Genomic DNA, 26643 nt, shown 5'->3' with positions numbered 1-26643 from the left:
GAATAGGTTTATCTGATTTGCACAATGGAGGAGAAAGTGCAGAAATCTTGTTGGTTCATGCAACTGCTGAAATTTCATACATGACCACTATTACTGCTAATTGTTATTTAATTTATTAGTCACTTGACATATAAAAAGTCTCCAAGTGACTCACAAAACTTAAAAGTGTGAAGCATGGCATAACACAAAAAAGAGCAAAGCCTCACAGTAACCTATGAAGCAAACCCAATAAAACAGCAGTAAAAACATTGCACCAATACATAGCAAAATGATACTATGAAGGGGATGGGGTGTGCATTTATAGTCTTTGAGAAGCCATTAATGGCAGTCTCATGGTTACGTGATTTCTTCCCCTTCCAAATTTACAAAAATGTTTTCTTGCCAAATATCTGTTACAACAATAAAACATATGCCTTAAACATGTTCATCTTTTTTTTTTTTACTACTTCTATAGGTCTGACATGCCAGCATGTAAGCCAGGCAGTGGATGTGCATAATGTGAAGAGAGCAGTAGCTCAAAATGTATGGTCAATATGTTCAGAGTGCTTAAAAGAAAGAAGAATATGTGATGGTGAGCCAGTAATGCCTTCTGACATATGGCTGTGCCTCAAATGTGGTACTCAGGTAAATAAATATGTGACTTTAAAGATATGTAATATGTATAGTTTCTAACCTGCCCTCTGGCCCCTAACAAGGTATATAACGCAGCTCATCGACTTAGTAGAGTTCCACTAAAGTACCAATAGAAATCAGACTAGGACTAAGTGTTTGGAGTTCTGTTCATTTGTGGCATCTGGACAATAGCACTTTAGTTCTTGCTTAGGTATGCCTAGCAGCTTGTTATTCTTTAGGTCTGTTTGTCTGGATGTTTTGAAGAAAAGCCAGAATTAGAGCAGTGCATATGTTTTGAAACGATGAAATTGCTTGGCCATTTTGTGTCTATTATAACCCAATGCCTGGATAAAGAGTAACATTTTTGGAACAATTACTCTTTATCTAGTCATTGGGTTGTTTAGAAGCTGTTCTTGTCAGGGGTCTTCAAAATGTCATATAAGCTACAACAGGTCAGCCAAGGAACGGAAACTTGACAAGAAGAAATTTTGCTGATTTTACTAAAGAACTTAGTAGTTATGATAACTGTAGTTTAACATTTTTATTAATGAATTCAGGGCTGCAGTCAAAACTCAGAAGGCCAGCATTCGCTTAAGCATTTTCAGAATGCACTAGGAGAGCCTCATTGCATTGTAATCAACCTCAGCACATGGATCGTATGGTAAGTAAATTTGTATTTTGAGAGGGGAAGCTGTGTGTGTTTGTGAGGGAAGACATACACTTGTACACCCCATAATATACAGGTATGCATACATGCAGTGATTCATTCCTTTTGTACATGAAATTCTTCTTGGAGTTGCACTAACATTTTTTTGATTTAGTTATTCAACAAGAAAATATAAGCTGGTTAAAGAAAGTCCTTTGTTTTATTGCGAATGACAATTCTAGTATGTCAAACTAATAACTTGTTAGAATGTGAAGTTTGTTAATGTGGACTCTGAAATGTAGCTTCTGCTCCCCAGAGGTTTAATATATTATATATATAAAAAATTCTGCTCCTATGGGTCATCTGCTTTATTACAGGTTTTTTTACCACCCTACGGCCTCCCCCCAAATTTGTGAAACAACAACAACATTTTTACTGGCTACTCCTTCAGGTCCAGTGTTGTGATTCTGTGATGCCAAAAGGGTTTTGTGACCTGAAGACCCACGAAATGTGTCACTTTTCAAAAGGGAAATTGCTGCACCTCCTTTTCACATTGGACCTCCCAGAGGCCAACCCCTGAAAAAGATTACCCCTGCTGTTAATAGGGGTTAATAGGATCAGACATAGAGGTTCCAGTAGTAGTTTGAGAAGATAATTACTCCATATGTAATGGCTATGGGATCCAGCCCTCACTCTACCACCTGGTGGTGGTTGAGGTGGTGGAATTGTGGAAGGACAAAGTCTCTCCCATGTTCCCCTCTCTCATACATGGCTTTCCCCCCCTTTTTTTCTTTTTTAAAGCAGTCAGATTCATAGTAGCAAAGTGATCTACACTGTTCATACCCAAGAGGGACTTTACTTTCCAGGGATAGATCACAGTTCATCTGCAAAAGTTCTATTGGCACTAATGTTGCTTTGGACAGCCCTTGTGACCGAGAGCCAAACTAAATATCATATGTTTGGGAGCAGGGGTGTTTTAACCCTTTCTGTCTGTGCCTTCCCTGTGATTGGAGAGGGGACTGTTGACATCCCCATCCAGGCACTGTAGTATGCTCACCCTAGCATTGGGGCTACACAGTCTCTCTTTGCTGCCGCCGCCAAAATCAGTAGGGTCTAGGTGGTGCTGGTGGTGGGGAATTTGCTTGGTTCAGGTCCCAAAATGAATACGTTGTTTATAGCAGTTGTAACATGCAGTCTGTATATAGACATTACCTGAAATAAGGAATCGCAATGTTTTATGACTTCATATAAAGTCATAAGAATTTAAGATTTGCCTGGAGAATCGTTATGACAACATTTTAAATCCTTATTCTAGGTGTTATGAATGTAATGAAGAGCTATCAACACACTGTAACAAGAAGGCTTTGGCGCAGATAGTCGACTTCCTCCAAAGACATGTTACTAGAAATGAATCAAGTAAGTTTGCGTTAATAAAAGTTATATGAGACTAAAGTCGATATCATGCCTCTTTTTATTTTTGAGAAATTAAACACGAGGTTTGCAGATCCAGCAGGTCCTTTAAGAGTCCCGTGTGGCCCACAACATTACAGTCATGCACCAAACAAACGAATGAATTATCTTTAGTGCTAATAAATAATGCACCTAATTTAGCAGAGAATCTTAAGAGATCATCTTGGCTGGGAGTCCTGGAAGACCTGCTCCCTGCCTTGCAGGCCTTTTCCCACCTAGCCTGGGAGGGTGGGGCCCTGGCTGACTCTAGCTGCAAAAGCTGTGGCTGCTGAACAGACTCTTGGACTAGGGAATTACTCAGGGAAGATTTGTTGGGGGGGGGGGGAATTGCTGTTACCGATACTACTTTTTTGTATCTTTATCTGAGATCGTAATATGATTTATGTGGAAATTTTTCAATTTTGTACTTTTTGATTTTTTTATTGTTTATGATTACTTTTGTTACGTTTGTGATTGTGTATTTTTTTTACATGTTGTCAGCCGCCTTGAGCATAGTTTTAACTATGGAAAGGCAGCATACAAATAAAATTATGTATGTATGTGTGTATGTATGTATGTATGTAAGAGGGATATCTCAATGACAACTCTACAGAGCACCTCAGTAGTTCACTTGCAAAAGAGCGGTGCCAGGCTTTCTAGCCATCTGTCTAGAAAACCTGACATCTAGTTGTATTGAGGTTTGAGAGGTTATTCTGTAATGAAGGGAGAGGTACAGGATATACATAAGTATACTTATATTAAGTAACTTAGTATAGCTTTTAAGCAGAATGCATACTTTTTTTTGGCTGTTGCGTTTGTATTGCAACAGGTTTCATCTTACAAGAGGTGTTTCTCTTACATCTTAGAAGAGCCTTGTACTAGGAATATAAAGGATGATAAAGGATGATAACAAAAGGCCCATGAAAATAGCCTTTTTCCCCTCAGGAAGAAAAATTGCTGTATTTGTGGTTCAAACACCACCAGTTCTTTTAGAAACATATAAACTATATGATAGTGTGTTGAAAAATAACTTTGCCACCTTTATTACATGGAAATCTTTCTAAATACTATGTGCCCAACAAGAATATGAGAACTTGGGCATGACAACTTTGTCCTGTTTCAGTTTAATTGAGAATTCATTTGAAGGGAAGGAAAATATGTTGGGGTGGGGGTGTTGAGAACACAGATATCCTGTTGGGTACATTTTGAGGAATGACAAAAGCAAAATGCTTGTGATTGGTGTGGATGCGAAGGACTAGAGTGGCAGCAGGATCCTATCTTTCCACTTGGCAGTTCGTAAAGATTAAACTTTAGCTGGAGAAATGTGCAAATTATATTACTTCTACATGACTGACCCAGGGAATTACATTAAGCAATTGAGATAAGCCCAAGTGTGGGGTTTCCCAAAAGAATGCTTGCAGCTGTGTGGATTTCAACTATGATCTAGTGGTTTACCATATCCAACAATATGTTGTTTTCTTTGCTTTCTCCATCCTCCAATTCCTTGCCCTGGCTTTTAAAAAGTAATCTGTTTGGTTAAAAGGGCATGTTTGGCACAACATGGAAGAATAAAGCAAGGGCTTTGTAAGGAGTAACCACTCAGCAGAACCTAGTTTTGTGGAAAAGGTTAGCAGGCCATTGTTTTATTTGCCAGTAAAGCAGGTGCATTATTGTTTTGATGGCACACTTGTGAGTTTCACATGAACCCGGTGCACATGTAACACACAGGAACCATGCTGAGCTGTTACAGTTTGAATGCCAGTCTTTTCTAGGAATGGGGGAAATTAGAAACAAGGGTGTGCTTGATCACTGGAAACAAAGCTTACGCAGATTATTTTCTCTGCATCTTTTCTTTCAGTTCATGGGAGCAGGAAAACCATTTTTATTTATGTCGTACTTGCCATTATTGCTTGTGGCAGTGTTTCTGTAAAATTTGCAATGCAGCTTGATGTTTTGAGATTCGTAACATTGACACTGAGTGTTAATTACTGTTTAAAAATGTGCCGGTTTTTCTATTACTTAACTGCATTTTTATGTAAACCACTTGAAGATTTTTGCTAAGTGGTGTACAATTCTTATAAATAGCATTTTTGCAAACTATGTGTAATTAAACTTTGTAGGTTTATATTACCTCTTTATGTAGATTTATATAAGCTCTTGACTTTTTTGAGCAGTGTAGAAGTAGATAATGCGAATAAATAGTCTGACTAGTGGTTGTTGTTTTTTGTAGTCCAGCGTTCAAATAAACATAGGATTTCCAGCTTATTTATTACTTTCTCTGTTGGGGTGAGAAATGGAAGTGTGTGTGTGTACAAACACTAAGTCTAAAACATTCTAGGAAGAGTTCTGTTCAGGTTATATCTAATCAGGCACTTGAAGAAATTGATGGGAAATAGTTATAATAGTTATCAATTTTTTTTCTTAACTGATCCAGAAACATGTTACTGATAAATATCTCCCTTGAGAACGGGTCCGATCATATTCTGCAGAAGGAGAACACTATAAAATATTGATGATGCTATTGCAATGCACTCTGGAGGCTCCTATTTATTTTTATTTTATTGTGGATGTAATTTAAGTCTTTTAAAGGTGTTCTGGGCAAATAAATTATCATTTCCATCATGTTCTGTTTGTGAATTTGCCAGAGTTGGAAACAGAATCCTGAACTAAGTGGGTGAAATTCAATATTGCGGTCTTCCGGTTGTTCTGTCTGCACAAACATTGCCGCTTGCCAGATGGAAAGATCACTCCCATGCTGTTTTGAGTCATTTTCTCAATTCTCCCAGAGCCAATTCTGAGTGGGTAGGAGGTGTGCAGGCAGGGAGAGGGAGGAAAGCCTTGTTGTGCAAGCGGAAATCCTTGTGCTGGACTTCCACTGACAGGACTGGTTAGGTGGATCCTGTGCTTTATTAGAATGTGATATATTTGGGTGAGAACATAGGGTGGAATGCAGATTTGATCAGAGTAAATCCATTAAAATCAGGGGGATTTAGTCATGTGGGATTTCAGCCCCATGTTCTCTTAGCAAAACATTTTGATGAAACCATCTCAAATCTCGTTTTTTATTGTTTAAATGTGTTACACCACTCCACAGTGAAAAACTCTTGGATTAGTTTAAAATGAAGTGCATGATTTAAAACAAAAGAACGAATAAACACTATAATCCAAGAAGACTTAATCAGTGGGTTTAAGCACACTTAATTCAGCTGTGGATTGTGGCCCAAATCTATAAAAATCATGGCTTAACAATACAATTAAAAAGAGAAGCACAGGCAAGGAATTAAAAATAACTCTTCAACTTAAAATATAAAGGTTCTGTATGATGAAATGGTTTTCACTTGTCTCCTGAAGACCAAATAAACCTGCTTTGGGAAGGACATTCTGTAACTGGGATGCCTCTTGATCCTTTGGGATGCCGCCAGTCAAGGAAAGAGAATTTTCTTACAGATGTGCTGACTCAGTTAAAAACTATTTCAGTTTCATTGCTTAATTTGAAATAGGCAATACCTCAACATTGGAGGGTGAAGTCCATGACTCAAGCCTAGGATCATGTAAAAGAACTAGATGTAGAGAGTTTATCACTAAGTGCTGCGGATAATATCTCCATTCTGATGGGGCTTGTGCTTGCTTGATGAAATTGAGCAATACCCATTTATTCTGTCATTGCCCTATAAATAAATTGCCATTTTAATTCTTTGATACAGTGGTGTTATAGTATAGTATGGAAAAAATGGCACAATAGTCTTATCAGCCATTTAAGAATGGAGCATTCACTTGATTTTTCTCATTTAAATTAGAAAATCTTAACCTTTTCATAGTATTGGTGGAAAAAGTGCTGCTTCAGTTTTTCTTAATTTTCTGTAATACAATGGCAATATGTTTATAATACAGCATTGTGTGAATGTGCTAAAAGGAAAGAAAGCTATTAACCTTGCTTTTTATTCCAGAGAAATATTCACTAGAGAAAAGCATTGACCTTGAAACATGTTCCCTGATCTCTCTCTCTCTCTCTCCCCCCTTTTTATTTTACTTAATGGAAAACAACAACAACAACATAATCCCCTGATAAAAGAAAAACAGTGAACATTTGTTTCCTTTTTACTTTTATATCATCTGCCCATCCTGTAAATTATTGTTTCAGGAAGAATATGGGAAACGTGTGTACAGAAGACAGAGTTCTTCTAAGAAATATGGTTAAAGCAAATTGATGTAGAAGTCCTGCCAGTCTTGTATGTCTGTGAAGTGAATACTGTATGCTGTAAACATAGATAGTTGCAGCAGATCTGTAGCTTTTCTAACTAAAAAAAAATTGCATTGTAAGACTGAAATGTTTAAAAAGAATATAACTTCGTTACAAAGTTTCCTGAGACAGGGTAGATCACATTGAACTCATTCTTCAAGTGAGGAGAAGGAAGTTGGGAACTTCCTATGCCTGTGTGGCCTTAACTGAATACTGTGCTGGTTATAACCCTCTCTGAATGTTAAAGAGGTTTATAAAATGGTTTAAGGAACAGAATTCTTTGGTCAGATCTGGACCAGCCAGATTTAAGAAATCTGTGGAGTTCAAATTGCCAATGAACATGTAAATACTTCTCATATCTATTAAAACCAAAATGTTTCGGGTGAAGATCAGCTAAGCCAAAGTATGTAGATTTCATTTCTTAGGGCAGTTGAACTAACAGTCAGATCCTGTTCATGCTTTCTTCAGTTTAAGTCCCATTGAACATCCTCATACTTCACCTTAAATGGCAGTGGAAGCCTATGCATGTTTACTCAGAAGTAATTCCCACTGTGTTCAGTGAATTCAGTTAAGTGTGTTTAGGATTTCAGTCTGGGTTATGGATTAGATTTTAAGAACTGACAAAACACATTTTCTTTATATTTCCAGTTTCCTGATAACTGCTAAGCTAATGTGCTGTTTGGATGTGTAATTATGGCTTCCTGCATTTTATAATTATATGGGTATTCATGTCTTAGTAACAAAGCTGTCCTGTTCATAGTCATTGTTTTTTGTGGTGGGTTTTGTTTTATTCTCTCCCCCCCCCCCCAACCGCTGAATGATTCACATTTGAGATTCAGTAAACAGAACCTTGCTACTTGTGTGAAGCTGTCATTTAACCATGAAATGAAATGCTTTTATTGAGTTTGCCCTCCAGATATGGTCCTCTGTGGCAGTGCTGTCCATATTTGGTGGCTGTACAAGGAGAGCCAGGTGGTGCTGCAAAGCATAGCACAGTGAAGCGTGGACAGATCTAGGTTTGACATTTGTCATCCTGCACTGCTGAAGGGGAGAGAAAAATCTGCTTTTCCATATGCTTCTGCTCTAATTTTTGCCTGCAGTTTTGTCCAGATGGCCTTGTGAGCATTGTTTACTTTAAGATGTTGTCCCAGATGTTATTGAATGCCGATGGATAAATGAAACAACTGTGGTAGTCCGATATGCAGATTATGTACACAATTTTGACTTTTTAAAAAATAAAAAGTAACCAGTATGTTTATGTATTATTTTTTTACTTTGGCAAAAATTCTTTCTACTTTAATTTACTTTTAAAAGAAAAGAGCCAGTATAAGGTAGTAGATAGATGCTGGGTTTAGACAGACACATCCAGGGTTCAAATCTCTGGTTAGTGATAAATCTCAGTGGGTTTATCTTCCAGCCTAACTTTCTTTCACATAATTGTTGTGAGGATAACATTTGCCAGGGGTGGGGGCGGGGAGCCATATGTGCTCTGTTGAGCTCTGTTTAGGTGAGATATATTAATAAAAGTGTTGTATAAGCTTTATGCCACTGGAGATTTTAGAGACTTGCATTGTGAATGAGGTTTTTATGGGTGCAGCATTTGGAGAATGCACCCCTCAGGTTTCTGATCTTAGAGACACAGCAGGATCGGCTGCATCACCAAGTTCCTTATGGGGAACTTGATCACACAGCTGATCCATGCAGAAAATGGCACACACAGTTGTATGAAGTGCAGCACAAGTATGTTTCCACTAATATATTGAATATGCAGTTGTTTCATTTATCTTTATCTCTCTCTCTCTCTCTCTCTCTCTCTCACACACACACACACACACACACACACTTATACAAAGAGAACTAGCTTAGTAAAGCAGTTCCTGAATCTTCTGGCATGTCTTGTTTGCTTTTTACTGGCCTCTATTAGTGAACTTGGGTGTATTCTATATGAACTGCCTCATTATGAGCATCAGGCAGTGGGGGTGGTGTCAAAAACGAAATTGCATCTTTTGCAAACCCAGGCATAATTTCAAAAAAAATGTGCTTTGACTGGAAGGCAGGGAAATCATTCCGGCCATCTTATGTCAGCTATAATAGGAATATTTAATCATATTTGGTTTCTTTCATTATTTAATTATAGTCCCCCCACACCCTCCCCAACCACCTCCCTATTATTCGAGGATGTAAGTATCTAAGGGTAATGCATAGAGAAATCTTTCAGTATGAGAGTTCTGTTAATGTAAATAGGTCTGTTTAGTTATTTCTCAAGAACACTTAATGAGTCCTCAGTATGTAACTCATTAGGGCAAATATATGAATTCATATGTCAAAATGTAGATTGCAGCACTGCAGCTCTTGGCATCCATTAAGTCCATAACTTGTTCACATTGACATGCATTGTTAATCAATACTTGAAATGCTGCAGATGTCAGTAATGTTCATATTTAGTACAGCAGCCATGACAGTATGAAAGTTGCTAGTAGAAATCTAGGCTAAATACTGTGTCTCAAGTATTCTTATTACCTCTAGGCTACAAGTTAATGGCTGTCTAACTTCACTGCCCCATATATATTTAAGCAATAAGGCAAATAGGGAAATACAAGGACACCGTACTGGTAGCACATTATATTGCAGTTTGTTTAAATATATTGGATTTTAAAGGTTTAAGGCAAATAGCAAGCAGTCGCTTCATCTTGTTCTAAATTAACAAGTCCGTGTCACATGTTGAACTGTGGTGGGCAGAGAACAGTGCAAGTATGTTATAGGGAAAACATGATATCTATCTAGTTGTTGAAGATCTGCTGCAAACTTATTTGAGCTCTTGCTCTCCTGATGGGCAGGGTGCTAAGGCTACAATCCTATACATACTTTGCCTGGAAGTAAGTCAGAATTAACTTAATGGGACTAATGTCTGAGTGGAATGTGTTGAATTGTGCTGCACAATTCTCACTTCTGCCACCACTGGAATATTTATGAACTAGACTTTCTAGCATGTGGCATATACTCTGCATTTTATAAGTTCCATGAATGGCCCTTCAGACCTAGTATAATAGTCAACAGAGGCTGTGAGGGGAGTGTTGTGTGATTCTTGGATATATTAAGGGAAATAATGGAAGTTTGTAGACTATAGACTGTTACTTGCACTTGGTTCCCATTTAAATCAATAGGACTTAAGTCATGGCTAAAAACTGAGAAGAATGTTCATCAAGGATAATATGGTGGACTGTAGTGACCTGATTGTCAAGGAAATAGAGAAACTTAAATATTTTGGTTTGCATTTTAAAATATATACGTATGTATAAATTGGCTAATACTGTCTTTTAATGGTGTATCTATGTGCATTCTGTATAGTATGGATAGGATGTATATTTCTTTATATTGATGGTTGAAATGACCATGATGACCAACAACATGATACTAAGTCATGACTGTTTGGCTCTATTGATAACTAACTTTTCATGTGTCCAACCCAGAATATTTAGGATTATTTCAGAAAGTAATGCTGTTCTCTGAACTGTGTATTTATGTTTTAATGTTTAAGGGTTCTCTTACTTTAAGGGGTTGAAAACTGGGGTTATGCTTGGGTATATACATCATCCTCCCCACCCCAAAGTCTCAAGTTAGTGGAGCACGCCTTGCGGGATAATAGTTTTTCAGCCTCAAATGCCTTTGCTAATAGAACAGCATTGTTGCTGCCCTTTGAATCAGTGGCCATATATAATCTGCTATCCATAATTCTTTGGGCCATAGATACCATGTGTCTTACACATCTTGAACTAGCCCCACCAATTTTTTTTCTTTTTCTTTTAACGGATGATTCCATACAATACCCTAAGCTGCTTTCAGAATTGATATTTATTTATTTATTTATTTATCAATCAATCAATCAATCAATCAATCAATCACATTGCTCCAGCAAAGCCCAGTGGGTGTACCACAAAATATAACAGCAAATTACATCAAAGATTAAACACACAGTTAAGGTGTATCTCTAATCTGGTCCTTTGGGGAAAATTTTAGACTTCTGTTAAAGAAAAGGGAGTCAGAAATTCCCTTAAACATGTAGTTCATAGAAGCATGAGTTGGAAGGGAACCCAAGGGACATATAGTCAACTCTCTGCAATGCTCAGATATTGAAAGTTCGGATATTGCCTGTAGTTTGAACATTTTGCTTACGCACTTTTATGAGTTTGAGAACAGCTAATATGACAGGACAATAAGATTCTGACTAACAAACCTTCCTATGTCAAGAGTACAACCATGGTATTCAGCACATGTGATGTTACATGTGCTAGCTGATCCCAAACTCAAAAAAGTGTGTTCAAATACCTTAAGGAACTTGGTGTTATTCTAATTAGGTTTTATTGATCAAGCATCTGTGGATAAGTCTTCACTGCTTTGTCTTTTATATCAGTTTCATAAGCACACAGTGACTTTCTACCCATAGTTGTTACTGCTATTTCTTTTCTATTAAAGGTTCATCATCAAAAATTATATGGTTACATGGAGAAAACAATGAAGCAAGTGACATATTAAAGGGCAAAGGCATCAGCTCTAGTTGGGCATCAATTCCGGTTAAAGGCATTAATAACCTAGGGAACACATGCTTCTTTAATGCTGTCATGCAGGTAAGAATTAAGATGCACCACCGTATTCTGAAGTACACCTGTGTATTTCATTAAGGCTGCAGGTTGCACCTATTTTTGTCTTGGGTTCCGAAACACACTGATAAAAATTTGGTAAGACTGCATAATGAATTTCCTTTTTAGCCTTCTGCTGCACTGGCTACCTAGGACAGCTCCATCCTGTTTTCTGAACTTTCACCTGATGCTGGGCTACATTTTCAATTATTTTATATTACTTAGCAACATATCAGTACCTTTATTCTTGTAGTTAGTTGCATTTCAAGGGGTAGTGGGAGATAAGGAGAAGTGCAAGGACCAGCTTTAATTAAACTGTAGCACAAAGGTGATCTACTATTGCTGGAGTTGTGCTACTCTTTTTTTAATTAAAAATAGTCAAAATAAATGACCTTCTAAATGGAATGGAGGAGGAATAAGGAGAAACATTGATCTAAATATGTCATCCAGCTGATCTATTTGTTGAGTGAAGAAACTATGATAATTTTGAACTGAGCAGCTAGTGTAGAAGCAGCTTTTCTCTCAGTCCGGGGAGTGCTGTTGCTGCTAACTGTGTGACCAGTTAGAATTTGAAGTATGTATTTTTAAAATGGCAGTTTGCAGAACTTGAAACCTGTGACACTTGAGGGAATTTCGAAAGCAGTTTTTGATGTAGCATAGGCAGCTGCACATTAAATAAATGGTCAGAAGCCTCGCTGGACATATGTTCTAAAGGAGCTCTTTGGATTGTGATTATTCTACTTCCATTAAGGAGAATTATGCTTGCCACAGTATAAATTCATTTTCAATAATAATTTGTTAAGAGTAGTCCAGTTAACAAATAAATGCCATCTATAACTTTTTCCTTCCTTTTTTCTTTAGAACATGGCACAGACACACTTGTTAAATGAACTAATGTGTGAAGTTAAAGAAAAGGGGACAAAGCTTAAAATTGGTCAGAGTCCTGCATCTCAACTGGTAAGCATTTAGTGAGAAATGCTTTGTGTGAAATATTCAGAGGACCCTCCTTTGGGAATGGCATTGACTGGATATTGAAAAATGATAATGGTGAATATGTTCTTGACCAATTTAATATTTATTCAGTGATCATGATATCTGCCTCTACTTTAGTTTTTAGACATACTGTTCTATAAAATTAGTGACTGGGGTGATGTTCTGCTAAATTAAAAGAGAAGTGTGACTTGAGTTTTGCTTTCCAGCTTCCTGTAGTTGTCTGGTCACTGTTGGAACAGGATGTGAGACTAGATGGACCTTTAGATTTAGCAGTGTTCTTATTTCTTAAAGCAGAGGTTTTCAACCTTTTTGAGTCCAAGGCTCCCTTGACCAACTACATTCTTAATGTGGAGCCCCTGTGGGGCTCAAGAGCCCAGTTATGTCACCCCTTGTATGCATAGCTGGCAGCCTCTCACCTTTTTCAAACCTCCTCTCCTCTCCCCACTCCTCTGCCACCCTCCTCTCTGAGCTGCCCCCCCCCACGTCCCAAAGAGAGGTGCCTCCTCACACTGCCCCACAGTGGCCTGGGAAGAGGATGCCTCCAGCCTTAGTGGCCTAATGGAGGCTAGCCAAAGGTGAATGTGAGCACCTTACTTTGGGAGGCAGCAGTGGAAGCAGCGGGTGCTGCCAGGTGTAAAGGCTCAACTTCAGCACTGGGCACTCAGCTCCCAGGCAGGCTTTGCACACAGCAAGCACAAGAAAGGTCAGTGCGGTGCCTGCTTGCCTGCTCGGCCTCCCACTTCTCCATTCCCAACAGCAAGGGCCGGCTGACTGGGCTCCTCCTTGCAGCTCCTGGCAACCAGCACCCCCTGGCCAGCCCCAGAGGCGCCATTCACCTGGGGAACTTGTAGCCAGGACTGCTGCAACAAACAGCTGTGCAAGCCTTTAGGAGGCAGAGATGCAGAGGGCATCAAAAGGAAAGAGGGACAGAGGCCAGTGTTGCCTGCGGCACCCCTGACCATCCTTCAGGGCACCCCAGGGTGCCATGGCACACTGGTTGAAAACCACTGTTTTAAGGAGAAACTGATGTCCAATTTTGTCTCCGAATAACATTTCAACCCACATATGTCTTTTTCATGCTCATCTCTAAAACCAAATTAAAAATCCCACTTGACTTAAAAAAATAATTATCCTTGTAAAATGTGTTTTAGTCTATATATTGCACTTCCTTATGTTGATACATGGCAAGGCATGTTAAATCTTGCTTTGTTCTTTGTTTGCTTGTTCAAAATGCTCACCAAGTAGACTGTCCTCAAACAAAATGCTATATTTTAAATATAGGATTCTACAAATTGTTTTTCTTTACACATGAAGTGCTAACCTTGAGAGGTTTAGGGTTCCCCCCTTTTCCAAATTTTAATTAGCTGTTTCATCAACTGTTTAGTTTATAAATTAAGAGGAGGTACTGTGAATTAACGTCTGATATTTATTTTGATCCTAAAGGAACCTTTGGTAGTGAACCTTTCAAGTCCTGGGCCACTGACTTCAGCTATGTTCCTGTTCCTTCACAGCATGAAAGAAACTGGAAAAGGGCCTCTTTCTCCCAAAGTTCTTTTCAGCCAGCTCTGTCAAAAGTAAGAGCAACTTCACGTTGGTAGCATGTTTCACATGTATGGCACCCACACGTTAAATTTGAAATGCTTTGCCTAACATAATCATTTTTATTTAGATCAGTAGAAATTTATTATGGTGTATCATGTTGAAATAAAACGGCAATGATTTTTATACGAGTTTTCCCCTCTTAACTGTTCGGTTATTGAGGAAAAAAGAAATACATTGATGATTCTTTCTATAGCAACTGTTCTGCGTCTGGTACTAATTCATCCACTGTTAATTTTGTTAGTGTTGCAGCTGTCAGACGTTTTGCTAAGACAGATTGTGTGCATAGCTACAGGGCCCTTCTGTTTGTTTTCCACTATTCTGAATATTAGGGATGCAGACTTTTGACTTATCTAGAGACTTAGTGGCTCACACAACATTTATGTACTAAGAGGACATAATTCTTTTATTTGTTACGGCTGGGTAATTTTATCAGTGGAAGAAATTGTGAAGCCAGGTATTATGGCAGTACTCCTTGCTATTGAGTAGATTTTCAGCTGAATTGGAAAGTGGAGCTTTGTTTCTGCTTGGTGTGCTCAAAAAATGCAGTTATTGGTGTTTTTAAAAAACCCAAACTTGTGCTTTAGTATTGCTGGGTAACGTTTTCTTTATTAGCAATAATGCAGTGATAACTATGGTGTCTTGTAATTTGGAGCTTAGAAAAGCCAGGAGCTTGTAAGAAAAGGAGAAAGTCACATAGTAGGCAAAAGAGGAACTTGTCTCATCTTGGTTCTTTTTCTGGATAACCACAGCACAGATGGTTCAGATTGAAAAACACCACCACTTAGTATATGTGTCACTTCTTTTTGCTCTAGATTTTTTTAAGGCATCAGCTACACAATCCTATACATCTGTAAATCATATATACAATTTTCAGCCTCAAGGCTACGTTCCTTCACAAAGAACCTTCTATGGACTGCATTCTAGTGGCGGGGGGTTCCACAGGTCAAGTGGGTAGAACAATGTATGTGGGCAGAGCAATGGAGGGATGTGTGTTCATGCACACACAAACATATACACACTTATCCCCAAGCAAGGTAATAATTATCACACTTTTAGGACACATATTCCAGCCAGGCAAAAGCACTCAGGAAAAGCATGGGAACAGGGCCAGAGAGAGGTGTGGCTTAGGGAGAGTACTGAGAAGTAAATAGAGATCTGAAGAGCTCTTGGGCCTGAGATTCTCCACTATGTTTACTTGGAAATAAGTGCCACTGTTTTAAATGGCGCTTACTTCCTAGTTACATACATTTAGGATTGCAGCCTTAAATCTGTGGCTTAAGATCTGTGAAGCAAGCTCTGCTGAATTCAATGAGACTTTTGAGCAAACATTCTGGAATTCCACCGTTAGATGCACCTTTGATAAAACTGTGATTTTGCTGGTGCTAAGGACAGAGGGCCTTGACAGGAACCAAGGGAAGTGTCCAAGGGTGAAGTGGGGCCCATGGGTACTATTTTGTGCTATCCAGAGCTAAACAAATGAATGGGAGGCATTTCTCCCCTGCCCCCTCCTTCTCCATTAATTTTAAATTTACAATTAATAGGAACAGGATAATTTCCTATTTTTAGAATTCTGTTATCCTTCCTCTCTACAATTATGTAGGGTGAGGTGCTGTTAGTATACAACTACCTCAAGTTTCTAAAATATCTACACTTTAAAAAAGAAAATTCTTAAGCATGTTTTAATATTTGTAGTTACAACTACTCTTGCAATCCAAGAATGCTATCAAAGATTCAGACGAGTTTGAAATTCTATCCTACCCTATGTAAATGTTTCTTCATTGTCATTACCTAATACACCATTTGTTTTTCTTCCCATAAATTTGGGATAGGAAACTTTTGACCTGTGGGTCTGCCAGGCCTCCCTGTTTGGTCCACAAGGCCACTTCATCCGAGCCACACTCATCTTCCCTACACCGTACATCATATATGACATCACATGTGTGGCAGGTAAAAATCTGGCTCAGTCAAAAGAGACTTTGCTGGCTCTTCTGAACAGCTGATTAGTGGTACCTACTGTCCAATCTTGGGGGTATGGTGGATCGTTATCTCCCTTGGCTCTCCTAGGGCCAAGTTTTAAAGTCAGTTACTTAATATCACAGTGACATCATGTGCCTTTTTCCCCTGCACTTGCACAGCACCTTTGAAACAAGAGCCTTGCTAAGCCCCTTTCAAAGCGCTTTTCAGACACCACAGATCAGGTCATTCGCAGTGCTTGCAAACCCTTTTTTGGCTGAACTGGTCTTCTGCTTTCTCCATGTGGTTGTGGCTTGTCTGAAACAGCCTCATGGACCACATGGGGAGACTTGGCAGACCTGATTAAGTCCAAGGCTCCTTGCCCTATGCAAAGCACTTTGGAAGGGGCTTATTTTTGGGTCTCACTAAGCCCATTTCAAAGTGCTGTCTCGCGGAGCACTTTGAAAGGGGCTCTGCAAGTGAGGGTCAAAAAGTAATCTTAAGATCGTTGTGACTTTAAATATTTTAAAATTCTAAGCTTTTTAAATTCACTACTAACTCGAACCTGGCATACTGGTGACATACTGTATTTCTTGTGACATACTGGTTTCTTGTGATAAACCTTTGATATTGATATCGCTACAATTTTTATTATTGTCCATAAAAATATTTATCAAAACTTTCCCACCCATTCTTAAGGTACACCATTACGTTTTCAAGCTATTTGTTTGATGAAGAAAAACATTGTTTCTTGTTTTGCAGATCAAAGTATTCTGGTTCTTTTTCTGTTTACCTGTTTCTATGCCTACCATGATGATGCTTGGCTGATGCAGTGAAATGTTTGTTTAGTTTATATCCTGAAGGAGTCCAGGGTGGCAGTCTTGACATCTAATTTTTTCCTTGGAGTTGATAATTAACAGTGCATATTTGGTTTAAATGTACTGACAATTGAATCATGAAAGTTTTACCTAAAATAAATTCTCCTTCACTTAAAATGAATAGATGCTATATCTAAGTATTGGCTAAATATTTAGGTGTTATTCAAAACAGTTCTGTTTTGTACCATGTTGAGCACTGAGATGGTAGACTTGAGTTGCCATGACATAGCTGTCACAGTTGTCCTTCACTACTTATGGCCATTAACAGGAATTCAACCTGTTCTGTCATTTATACTGCTGACACTGTACAACAGGTTGTAGCGCATTGACACTGGCTTCCATATGTTAGCACATCTGTGAACGGTCAGTTCAACCAACCATCTTAGAGTCCTCCACTTTTGCCAAGGATCTTGCTTGGAGCATATTTTCAAGGAGACAAGAATGCACATCTTTTAGTTGTCAAATCTGAACATATCAATGCTGATTAGAGCTTTTCTATTTCCCCTTTCCTACACACTCTCCCCCACTCGCCTTTCTTTAGCTTTTTTGACAAAGGTTTCCTGTAGAAATCTTTCCATTTCTCACTAAGAATTTTAGTGCAGTATTGTATGTTAACAGACGTTAATATTTATTGCTCATAGGCCTTAAGCAACTGGCTTAACCACGAAATGCCATATTTTTAAACTGCTGTACTTTTGTCATTTTATATTGAAAAGTGTGTTGCTTACACCTTTATAGTATGTGACCTTGGGCCAGCCTTCATCTCTCAGCCTGTCCTAGCCCACTTCACAAGTACTTGTTGTGAATAAAATGGCCGGGGTGGGGTGGGGGGGCAGAGTAAAACTGAGTTTTTTAAAAAGGAAAATGTAAGTAGTTCCAGTAGAAAGTGTGTAGATGGCTTGTGTCACAATAAATGGCAGAGAAGATTCAGAAAATGTTCTGCCAGGTGTCCTCTTTTTCAACTGTAGGTGAGAAAAAGGGAAAACTTCAAAAAGAAATACTTTATGAGAAATTTTGGGCCAGCTCTAACATTTTTCTTTTTGTATTCACTAACTGGTACAATTGTATAAGACCTTGACGGAAAAGGCCTTGGTTGGGCAAATGACAAATGAAATTACTGTATACAGGACAAGTTGCTGACATACACTGAAAATTCTTCTGCTGCTCCTACTGTTCAGAACATCTCTCCTTAGGCTAAAACAAAAATTGGAATCAGTTCTTCTAATTTTATTAAAAGGTGGAACAGGCCAAAGCAGGAAATTCTTTCTTTCCCCATAACTTCAAGTTTTATTAAATATCACCATAAGCTGTGTTCTGTCAATTATACTCTGGATTGTATATCAAGAGGAGGGGACAGGCGTTGTGCATGTGTCCCATTCCACTTCTCTACGCAAATAAGTAATGGCTTTGACATTTACTGGTATTTACAAACAAGTTTCAGTTTCCCATGAGATAGTGCCTTTCAGGGGCAGCTTAGATAAGAATGTATAGTATTCTGCAGTAAGAATTACTGTTTGTTTTAAAACTGACCAGACTCTGAATATAATATTTCAGGTTAAGAAATCAGTCCACCAAAGTCTGTCGCTGATCTGTGTTTAGGTCTAAAATAAATAAAGATCAAACTTCTGTAATGGTTTCTGGCTTCTTCACCTTGAGACAATACAGTACTTACTTTCCATGGCTAATCACTATTTATAAGCCTGATACATGTATCCATCACATTTGCATTCTGCAGTCTTGCTTGGAAAGACCACAGTTAACAATTTATTGTGAATGCACCTAAGAGGACTCTTTCACTACTCTGTATATTTGCTGGGGGGGGGAGGGGGGAGCAGGCAGTGGGGAATTTGATCCCTCCCTTTGTGCTATGTCTGAACCAGGGATCATGGTTTATTTTAACAAACTATGATCAGTACGTCCAGTTTGATTACCAGGAAAGCCTGGCTTTGCATGGCTTCTCCCTAGCGCAAGCAGGGAAGAGTGAAAGAGCCCACTCAGGTGTGATTATTATAAACCATTAAGTATATTTTACTATTATGTGTGAACAGGGCCACAGTCTTTTTATGGAAAGTTGAATATTTTTATAGGAACAATGCTGGTAATGGTGAGCTAAAACTTATTCTTAATTTTCATTAAGCACCTGGCACTGTGCATCTAAGACAGCTGGTAGTCTGCACTCCTTTTCTTTGCTAATAAAATGCCCCCTGTTTGCTGCACTAATGTGAAAATACTCTGCTGCTCTTTTCAGCAAAGCAGCAAGCTACCTGCTATTCTACATATTGCAGGACTTTTAAGATTAGCCTTCATATACTTTATAATAGCTGTTGTATAACCCTCAATATACTCAAACTCAAGTACCTTTAAATATTTTTTACTGGAACTAAAAAAACCCCATGTCATTATGTGTTCAGAGTGAAGGTCTGTAAATTTCCAGCATTTATTCTAAAATCGTAATGCCCTGTGGACTGTCCTTCTGAAAATTGGCTGCCTGGATAAATTTGTGAACATCTCTGCAGATTTAAGATCAGCCTTTTGATCTCAGAGGTGGTGGGTTGGTGGTTTTGGCCACGATTCCAGCATTTATTTTTTGTCATAGGAGCAAATGGCAGCCATTTACTTGTATAGGAGAAACTTGACACCACTGTGATAAGGTTGTTTCTTTTCTCAAGTGTTGCCCCTACAGTTTTGAGTTTTGTTGCCTCTCAGCTATGTCTCATATTGAAATCTTTTTGAAAAGTAAGCAAAGCTTATATGCTTTCCTCCTCCCTTTCACCTTTATATATTCCTGTTTCTTGCTGTGGTTTTCTCTTTTTGGTCATGGTTTTCTTTTGATTCCTTAGCAAACACACATTTGTATATAAATTACCTTATTATTGAATCTGCTAGAGACGTACTCATTTCTTCTCTCCCATTTTGCAGGGCTCCTCGCTTTAAGGGATTTCAACAGCAGGACAGCCAAGAAGTTCTCCACTATTTGCTGGATGCAATGAGAATAGAAGAGACAAAGGTGATAAGTTTGTAAATCAATAAGTAGGCAGTAGACTTAAATTTACATTTCAACTATTTTTTGGTGCTCTGATATGGTAGTTGAGACAAGCAGAATAGACTCTTAATCTGGGTCCAAGCCCCACGTTGGGGCTTGAAAGATTTCTGCATTGCAGGGTGTTGAATGTGATTATCCTTGTGGTCCCCTCCATCTCTGCAATTCTATGATTCTATACAGTGGTACCTCGGGTTACATACACTTCAGGTTAAATACACTTCAGGTTACAGACTCCGCTAACCCAGAAATAGTGCCTCGGGTCAAGAATTTTGCTTCAGGATGAGAACAGAAACCGTGCTCTGGTGGCACAGCGACAGCGGGAGGCCCCATTAGCTAAAGTGGTGTTTCAGGTGAAGAACAGTTTCAGGTTAAGAACGGACCTCCGGAACAAATTAAGTACTTACCCCGAGGCACCACTGTATTAAAGATATTACAGCATTGAGAGGATCCTTGGACTCCAGGCCCAGCAAAGTTAACACATCTGTGCAACAGTAGCAAATATGTTTCTGTTTTTGTTCCTTTTTGTTCCTATTTAGTTGTATTCATGTCTTCCTTTGTTTAGTAATCTGAGGGCAATTTAACATGAGGCTCTTAGTAATTTTCCACCTCCTTAGCTTCAGTAAGGTCTGGCTACTCACCAGGTTGTTCGCTATAGCTTGTGGAATCCTTGGTTTGAAGCCACAAGTCTTAGATGTCACTGTACAGTGTAAATAAGGACGAGAAAATCTTACATGGCATGAGTCAATGTGGAAACTGCCTGCTTTGTCCTGGGATCTCCCTCTAACTTGTTCAGCTGGAAAATAAACCAATGTAATGGGGTGCACACAGGCCTGTTCAGCTGTGTCATCATCACACAGCATGTTTAGCTTTTATTGAAATGCTCTTCATGTATCATTGCTGGTGGACAAGGTTGCTTACAATATGCTTTGGTTTTGCATGTACACTATTAGGGTGTTGGAGTATAAAAGTATCCCTAATGCTTAATTAGCTAATAAAGTTATAGGTTAAACATAGGGGGGAAATATTGAGATTGTTGCGTGAGCACTTCAGACATGCTTATGCTTTAGTTTAGAACCAAAAGTAGAAATGGGAGAATTTTTTCCTGTTTAGAGAAGCCCCTTAGATATTAAGATATGAAACACTTGATCACTTTGTGCAAAATTTTATAGCAAGAAAATGCTTGCCTATAATAGATTGTTGGCCAATACTATGTTAGAATAATACTATGTTAGAATAAATAAACCAAAATTAGCACACATCCTTTGCTGGGCCTTAAAAGTTATTTGTTTATTTCATTACCTTGCCAACAATTATGCATTCTAGTCTTACTTAAACCAGAAAAAGAAAGCTGCGTAGAAGTTGTTTCCTAGTCCCATTTCCACTTACGGACAAACAAAGCTTGATCCCACCCCTGACAACAATTAAACCCATGTTTTGCCATAATGGTGGAAGAGTATGAACTGGGAATTTATCACCTCAGGCATCACAGCAAGGGACATTACTAGTAAAAGCTCTTGGGATTTCTCCCCCTTCCCCCTTTTCGATTTTATAGATGTGTGACAAACTGAAAATGTCAGATTTGTGGATCTGGTCAATCTTGTGAGCCGTGACAGTTGTGCCAGTCTGAAACAAAACATGAGCAACATTGTCTGTCATGGGAACCCCACAGCTGTTAATCGTGCTATTGTTAAAGAGTGTCACTACCATGTGTTTTGTTTTTTATTTGAAGGGAAGCCTAGAGCAATCTGTCTGCCACCAGAATCCTTTAAAACTTCCTGTTTTTTAATTCTGCTCTTAAATGTATTTACTCTGAGTGTAAAAGTTTAGACCAGTCTTGCTAAAATGCCAAATAGCCATGTTTTTCACTTTCCCCATAATAAACTTTTATTTCTGAACCATCTATTCTGCATAAATTAGAATATATTTTTTTAAAATATGATCTTTATTTTTTTAAATAAAAAAAATTCTAATCCTTTAAAATACAATAATATAAAGACTATTTTAAACTAAAATTTATGACAACTTTTTTTTTAAGTGCAGGGAGTCTCTATTGCTTGTCGATCCTGCATTTTGTTTCCTGTTAAAGTGCTTTCAAATTTTCACTCATGCTGATAATCTCATTTGTGGACTCAGAATGCTTCCTTATTCCCAAACACTTGGTGTTCTTTGTATTTGCATCCTTCTAAATTACATTAATGTATGTAAGTGAACCTTTTTTGAAAACGGCACAGCAAATGGAAATAGTCAATACCACAGTCAAAATTGCACGTTGTCTGGTTTTTCCAGCACTGGAGATGCTTCACACCAGGGCTTGAAGTATTTGAACCCTGCTGCTAATTGATTAATGTCTGATGCCATTGTTAGCTGCACCCAAACCCTTCAAAGACTATGTTTTCTTTGACCTAAATAAATGGTTCAACGCACTCATCCCAACAAAAAGGGAGTAGCTTATGGCCTTAAACCCATTTATGGTATCCAACTTGCTGAGTTATTTATTGATTAGCCCTCTTTAGTATATTGTTGGATTTAAGATGAACAAAGAGCTTGAGGCACTGGGAGTTAATACACTAGCCAGGTCAGATACCCGTGAAGTAGAAGCTGTTACTTGGTGCACTAGTGATGTAGTTAATATTTCATATTACATTTATCATGGTACTTCTCTTTTTAAGGTGTATAAGTGGAGCAAGTACATCATTTCTAAGTTAGAAATACAATTGCATTTTCTTTCTCTTCTTTTCTGATGTTGATACTGACACATCTTATCAGCACATGTGAGGAATGAGTTTAGAAAGGCCCATATCTAGAATGCCATTGCATAGTAAAACATGACTTAGTTGGAAGATACTTAATGTTCTTAAATGTTTGGCTACATGTGGACTATATAATTAGATTTTCATTGAATGCCATGTTCATATATGTTTTAGCTATAACCCACCCCCAAACATTATGGCTTTATTTAATACTTAACATTTTCTATTTTCAGAAGTTCAGTTGTGTGTGTGGCCTCACTCTCCCTAACACAATTGTTAATTGTGCTAGGGGGCATCCCTAAGGATTGGAACCATGATGTATGGGGAGAAGGAGTTAACCTTTCCACTCCCTCCCCAGTAGTTCCAGTGGAAATTGTATCCCACTGAAGTCACTATAAGTCCTAGCAATAAAGTTTCCATTGACTCGATGGAATCTTCCCTGGCAGGGTTTACAGGCGGTTCAGTGTGTGTCTGTGTATTTTATTTCAATCTGGACCACAGTGGGGAAAAGAGCTAATCTCTGTCCCGCATGCAACACAGGCCCAATTCTGATTGCCTTGTCTCTCTGCTGCTTCTGTTGTATATATAGAGAGAAAGCTGAAACATGTTAAATATATTCATATACATTGAGGCAAAAGCAAACTGGGCACTTTGGTTCACACTCTTAGCCATTATACCATACCAGTGTTTTTTTTATAGATTCTATGTCAGGCGCAGGGAACTGGTAGCCCTTCAGCTGCTGCTGAACTACAACTCCCTTTGCTACCAGCCAGCATGGCCAGTGGTCAGGAATGATGAGAGTTGTAGGTCAACAACATCTGGTGAGCCACGGGTTCTGAGCCCTGTAACAAATACCCCATCACCAAGATACCGGGTTGACTTTAATTACTTTTGTCATTGTCCTGTATGTTAGAAAGCTGGCTCAGTAAATACAGCTGCATTTTTTCCATTAAAACAATTAAATTAGGGCGGCAATTTTGTTGTCTTCTACTTGGCATTTCAGGGTTTCTCCCATGGCTTTTTTAGAGAGGGAAAAAGATAATCATTCTACAATTGTGTAATCAGTTTGCTACTTGCCTGAAGAAACATAGTTATCTTTGAAGTGGGGCAGCTGATGGATACCTTTAATATTAACAATTTAAGTTTCAAATTTACTGGCAATGTATAAAATGTAAGAGGCTACATATTTTTGACAGTATTGTCAAGTGTTCTTCTTATTTGTTGTTGTTTGTTCCGTTTAATATATTTCACTGTCCTTGCAAATTTGAACTTTTGACAAAATATGTGCTGAATGTTTCTTACAGCGCATACAAGCTGCAATCTTAAAAGCATTCAATAATCCAACAACTAAAACTGCAGATGAAGAGACGAAAAGGAAAGTCAAAGGTATTTAGTAAATGTGCCATTGTGTTAACTTGCACAGAGTCTGGTTTGAGTTTGCTTTTGCAAATGAATTGACTATGAAATATTGTATTCATGAATATATAATTTCATTCAAATGAATCACACTGGAGGTTCCGTGTGGCTTTTTCAGGGCTTGTGCCTATTATTCTGGTGCCATCTAGTGCGCATGCAAAACACTCCCATTGATCATTTTGTTCTACACTTGTAACCTGATTCTCTGATCTAGCTATGATTCACATAGCTAGGTTGTCTTCTGTCTTTAGCCCTCTGTAAAAAAAAAAAAATATGGTGAAGCTAGAATTTTAAGTGGGTCAGGAAGTCCTGCTCGCTGCCCTCTACTCAAGTATACATATTCTAATTAAGTTGAGGATTCAATTTGGGGAAGGCTAGAGGAGTAAGGAATGGAAAACACCCTCCCCTTTTTCTCAGCCCTTGGAGGATGAGTCTATGAAGTCTAGTTCAAGGCAAATCACCACTTAGAAACTGCGGTATTAAGCTGTCCATAAATTACCCTGTAAGACAGAGATATAAGGCTGTAACCTTATACGGCCACATTCCACATTTACTGGGAAGCAAGTTCAGGCAAAACCAGCAGGACTGCCTTAACAGCTGCATAAGTCAAAATATCAAAGCACACATACGAAAAACATGAGCTGGAATATATTTTTATCTATGAATTTAAACACAAGCATTACGATTTATGTTAATTTGTTTTGGATATCTTATTACAAGTTACTATGGAGTCTTGCAAAGGAGCCCGCAAAGGAGTCTGCCTTAAATGTTACTTCTTTAATACTTAAGGCAGACTACTCAAGGAGGAAAAACATAGTGGGATCACTCTGAAGTGCTGTTGATGCTTTGTATAGCATAATAAAATGTTCACTATGTAAGAGTACTGGTATATGGATAGGTATAGTCATATTTTGCATTTTAATCCCTCGTTTTGAAATACATGCTGTTACCTATCTGAAACAGAAATCAAAACTAAATGTTTTATCACTCTCAAAAACTGTATTAAGTACTGCTGAATGGAAACGTTTCTGTGTTGATAGTATTGCAGATGTTTACTTACAATGCACTAATTGTTTTCAGAAGAAAATCCTAGAATGAATTGTTTTTAGAATGGATGTATGTGTTTCCTCCTTTAAAAAGGGTAATGTTTTTGCAGCATATGGAAGAGAGGGTGTGAAGATGAACTTCATAGATAGGATCTTTGTTGGTGAATTGACTAGCACTATCATGTGTGAGGAATGTGAAAATGTAGGTATTCTGGAATTTGATTTGTTAAAGTAAAAGATCACTTAATGATGTCAATGTACTGTGTTTTTTGATTAACTTCTGTACTGTCTGTTTTATCAATGTCTTGCAATAGTATATTAGAAAACAGATTATTTCAAAGTGCAACCCTTTAAATTTCACTTTCATATAGAGAATGGAGTTTCATAAAAAACAACAACAACCCTGATCACCTGGATAATTTTAGGTTGGAGATCTGAATTCTAATACTGTAATGAAAGTAAGATAAAAAACTAATTATGCATTAAGTATAACATATCCCTCTAGCTGCCATGTAGCTGCTTCCTTGCTTGAAGAAAAACTAGATGTTCTTCTCAGCCCTTCTGCAGGTTTGTCACATTATCATCAAAGACCTATAGGTTCTTCAGGGTTCCTTAGCTAGTTCCTCATGCACAGCATGGAACTAAAAATGCCATCTACAGAAAATACTAATATCCCAGAAGCTGTTAGTAGTGCCAGTTATAAATGGGGGTGGTTTGGGTTTTTTTTGTGGTGAGGTCTTTTGACAAAATTCTTTCAGTGGGCCCTTTTCCCTAACTGGGCATACCTACCTCCTTGAACTATTTCCGCTACCTGTTCATTCCTCCCTCCGGATTGTTTCCACCAATTTCAAGAAAGAGAGAGTGTGTGTTGGGTGGGGAAGGTATGCAAGTCCTTCTAGCTTCCCTAATTTTCCTTTTGATTCAAGAGCAGTTAAATAGGAAGCAACAGGTGGGCCAAGAGATTCTAGGGATTGGCAGAGGGCCCCCGCTAGGCCATAGGCCTCAGTTGTTGCCCAACAATGCTGATCCCTGAGGCGGGCTCTGCGTGATAGACAGACAGACAGACAGACAGGTAGACAGACAGTTGTTCAGCAGCCTTATATAGTTCTACCAGCTGACAATATATTGGCTTTCATATTTTAGCAAATATGAGATATTCTCCAGTGTGGCAATTCCATTATAACTTTCAGTAGACTTGTTGTTTTATAATATCAATCTAAATACAGTACATCATTGAGAGACTTAAATCTTTCTATAGCCTTTAGCCCTGCCCCACAAACTTGTTCACACCACCCAGTTCCACTCCAGCATAACAAGGGACAATTTTAATCATTCCATGACGCTCCTCCTCTTTCTAGAGCAGCTAACCCCCAGTTTG

General features: G+C 38.3%; 1 protein-coding gene across 1 annotated transcript in view; it reads left to right on the top strand.

Moving 5' to 3' along the window:
- Window positions 1–333: 333 nt before the first annotated feature.
- USP45 (ubiquitin specific peptidase 45) overlaps window positions 334–26643 on the top strand; it is a 41888-nt gene continuing 15578 nt past the window's right edge. The window contains exons 1-9 of the mRNA XM_083497653.1: window positions 334–624; window positions 1170–1273; window positions 2574–2674; window positions 11421–11572; window positions 12446–12541; window positions 14021–14151; window positions 19930–20017; window positions 24108–24189; window positions 25376–25467. Of these exons, the coding sequence (XP_083353779.1) occupies window positions 421–624; window positions 1170–1273; window positions 2574–2674; window positions 11421–11572; window positions 12446–12541; window positions 14021–14151; window positions 19930–20017; window positions 24108–24189; window positions 25376–25467 (1050 nt within the window). The 5' untranslated portion in view covers window positions 334–420. The remainder of the gene's footprint in view (window positions 625–1169; window positions 1274–2573; window positions 2675–11420; window positions 11573–12445; window positions 12542–14020; window positions 14152–19929; window positions 20018–24107; window positions 24190–25375; window positions 25468–26643) is intronic.

This window comes from Podarcis liolepis (genome assembly GCF_965112155.1).
Source record: "Podarcis liolepis genome assembly, chromosome: 3".
Taxonomy (NCBI): domain Eukaryota; kingdom Metazoa; phylum Chordata; class Lepidosauria; order Squamata; family Lacertidae; genus Podarcis; species Podarcis liolepis.
This window is presented reverse-complemented; position numbering and strand designations above follow the sequence as displayed.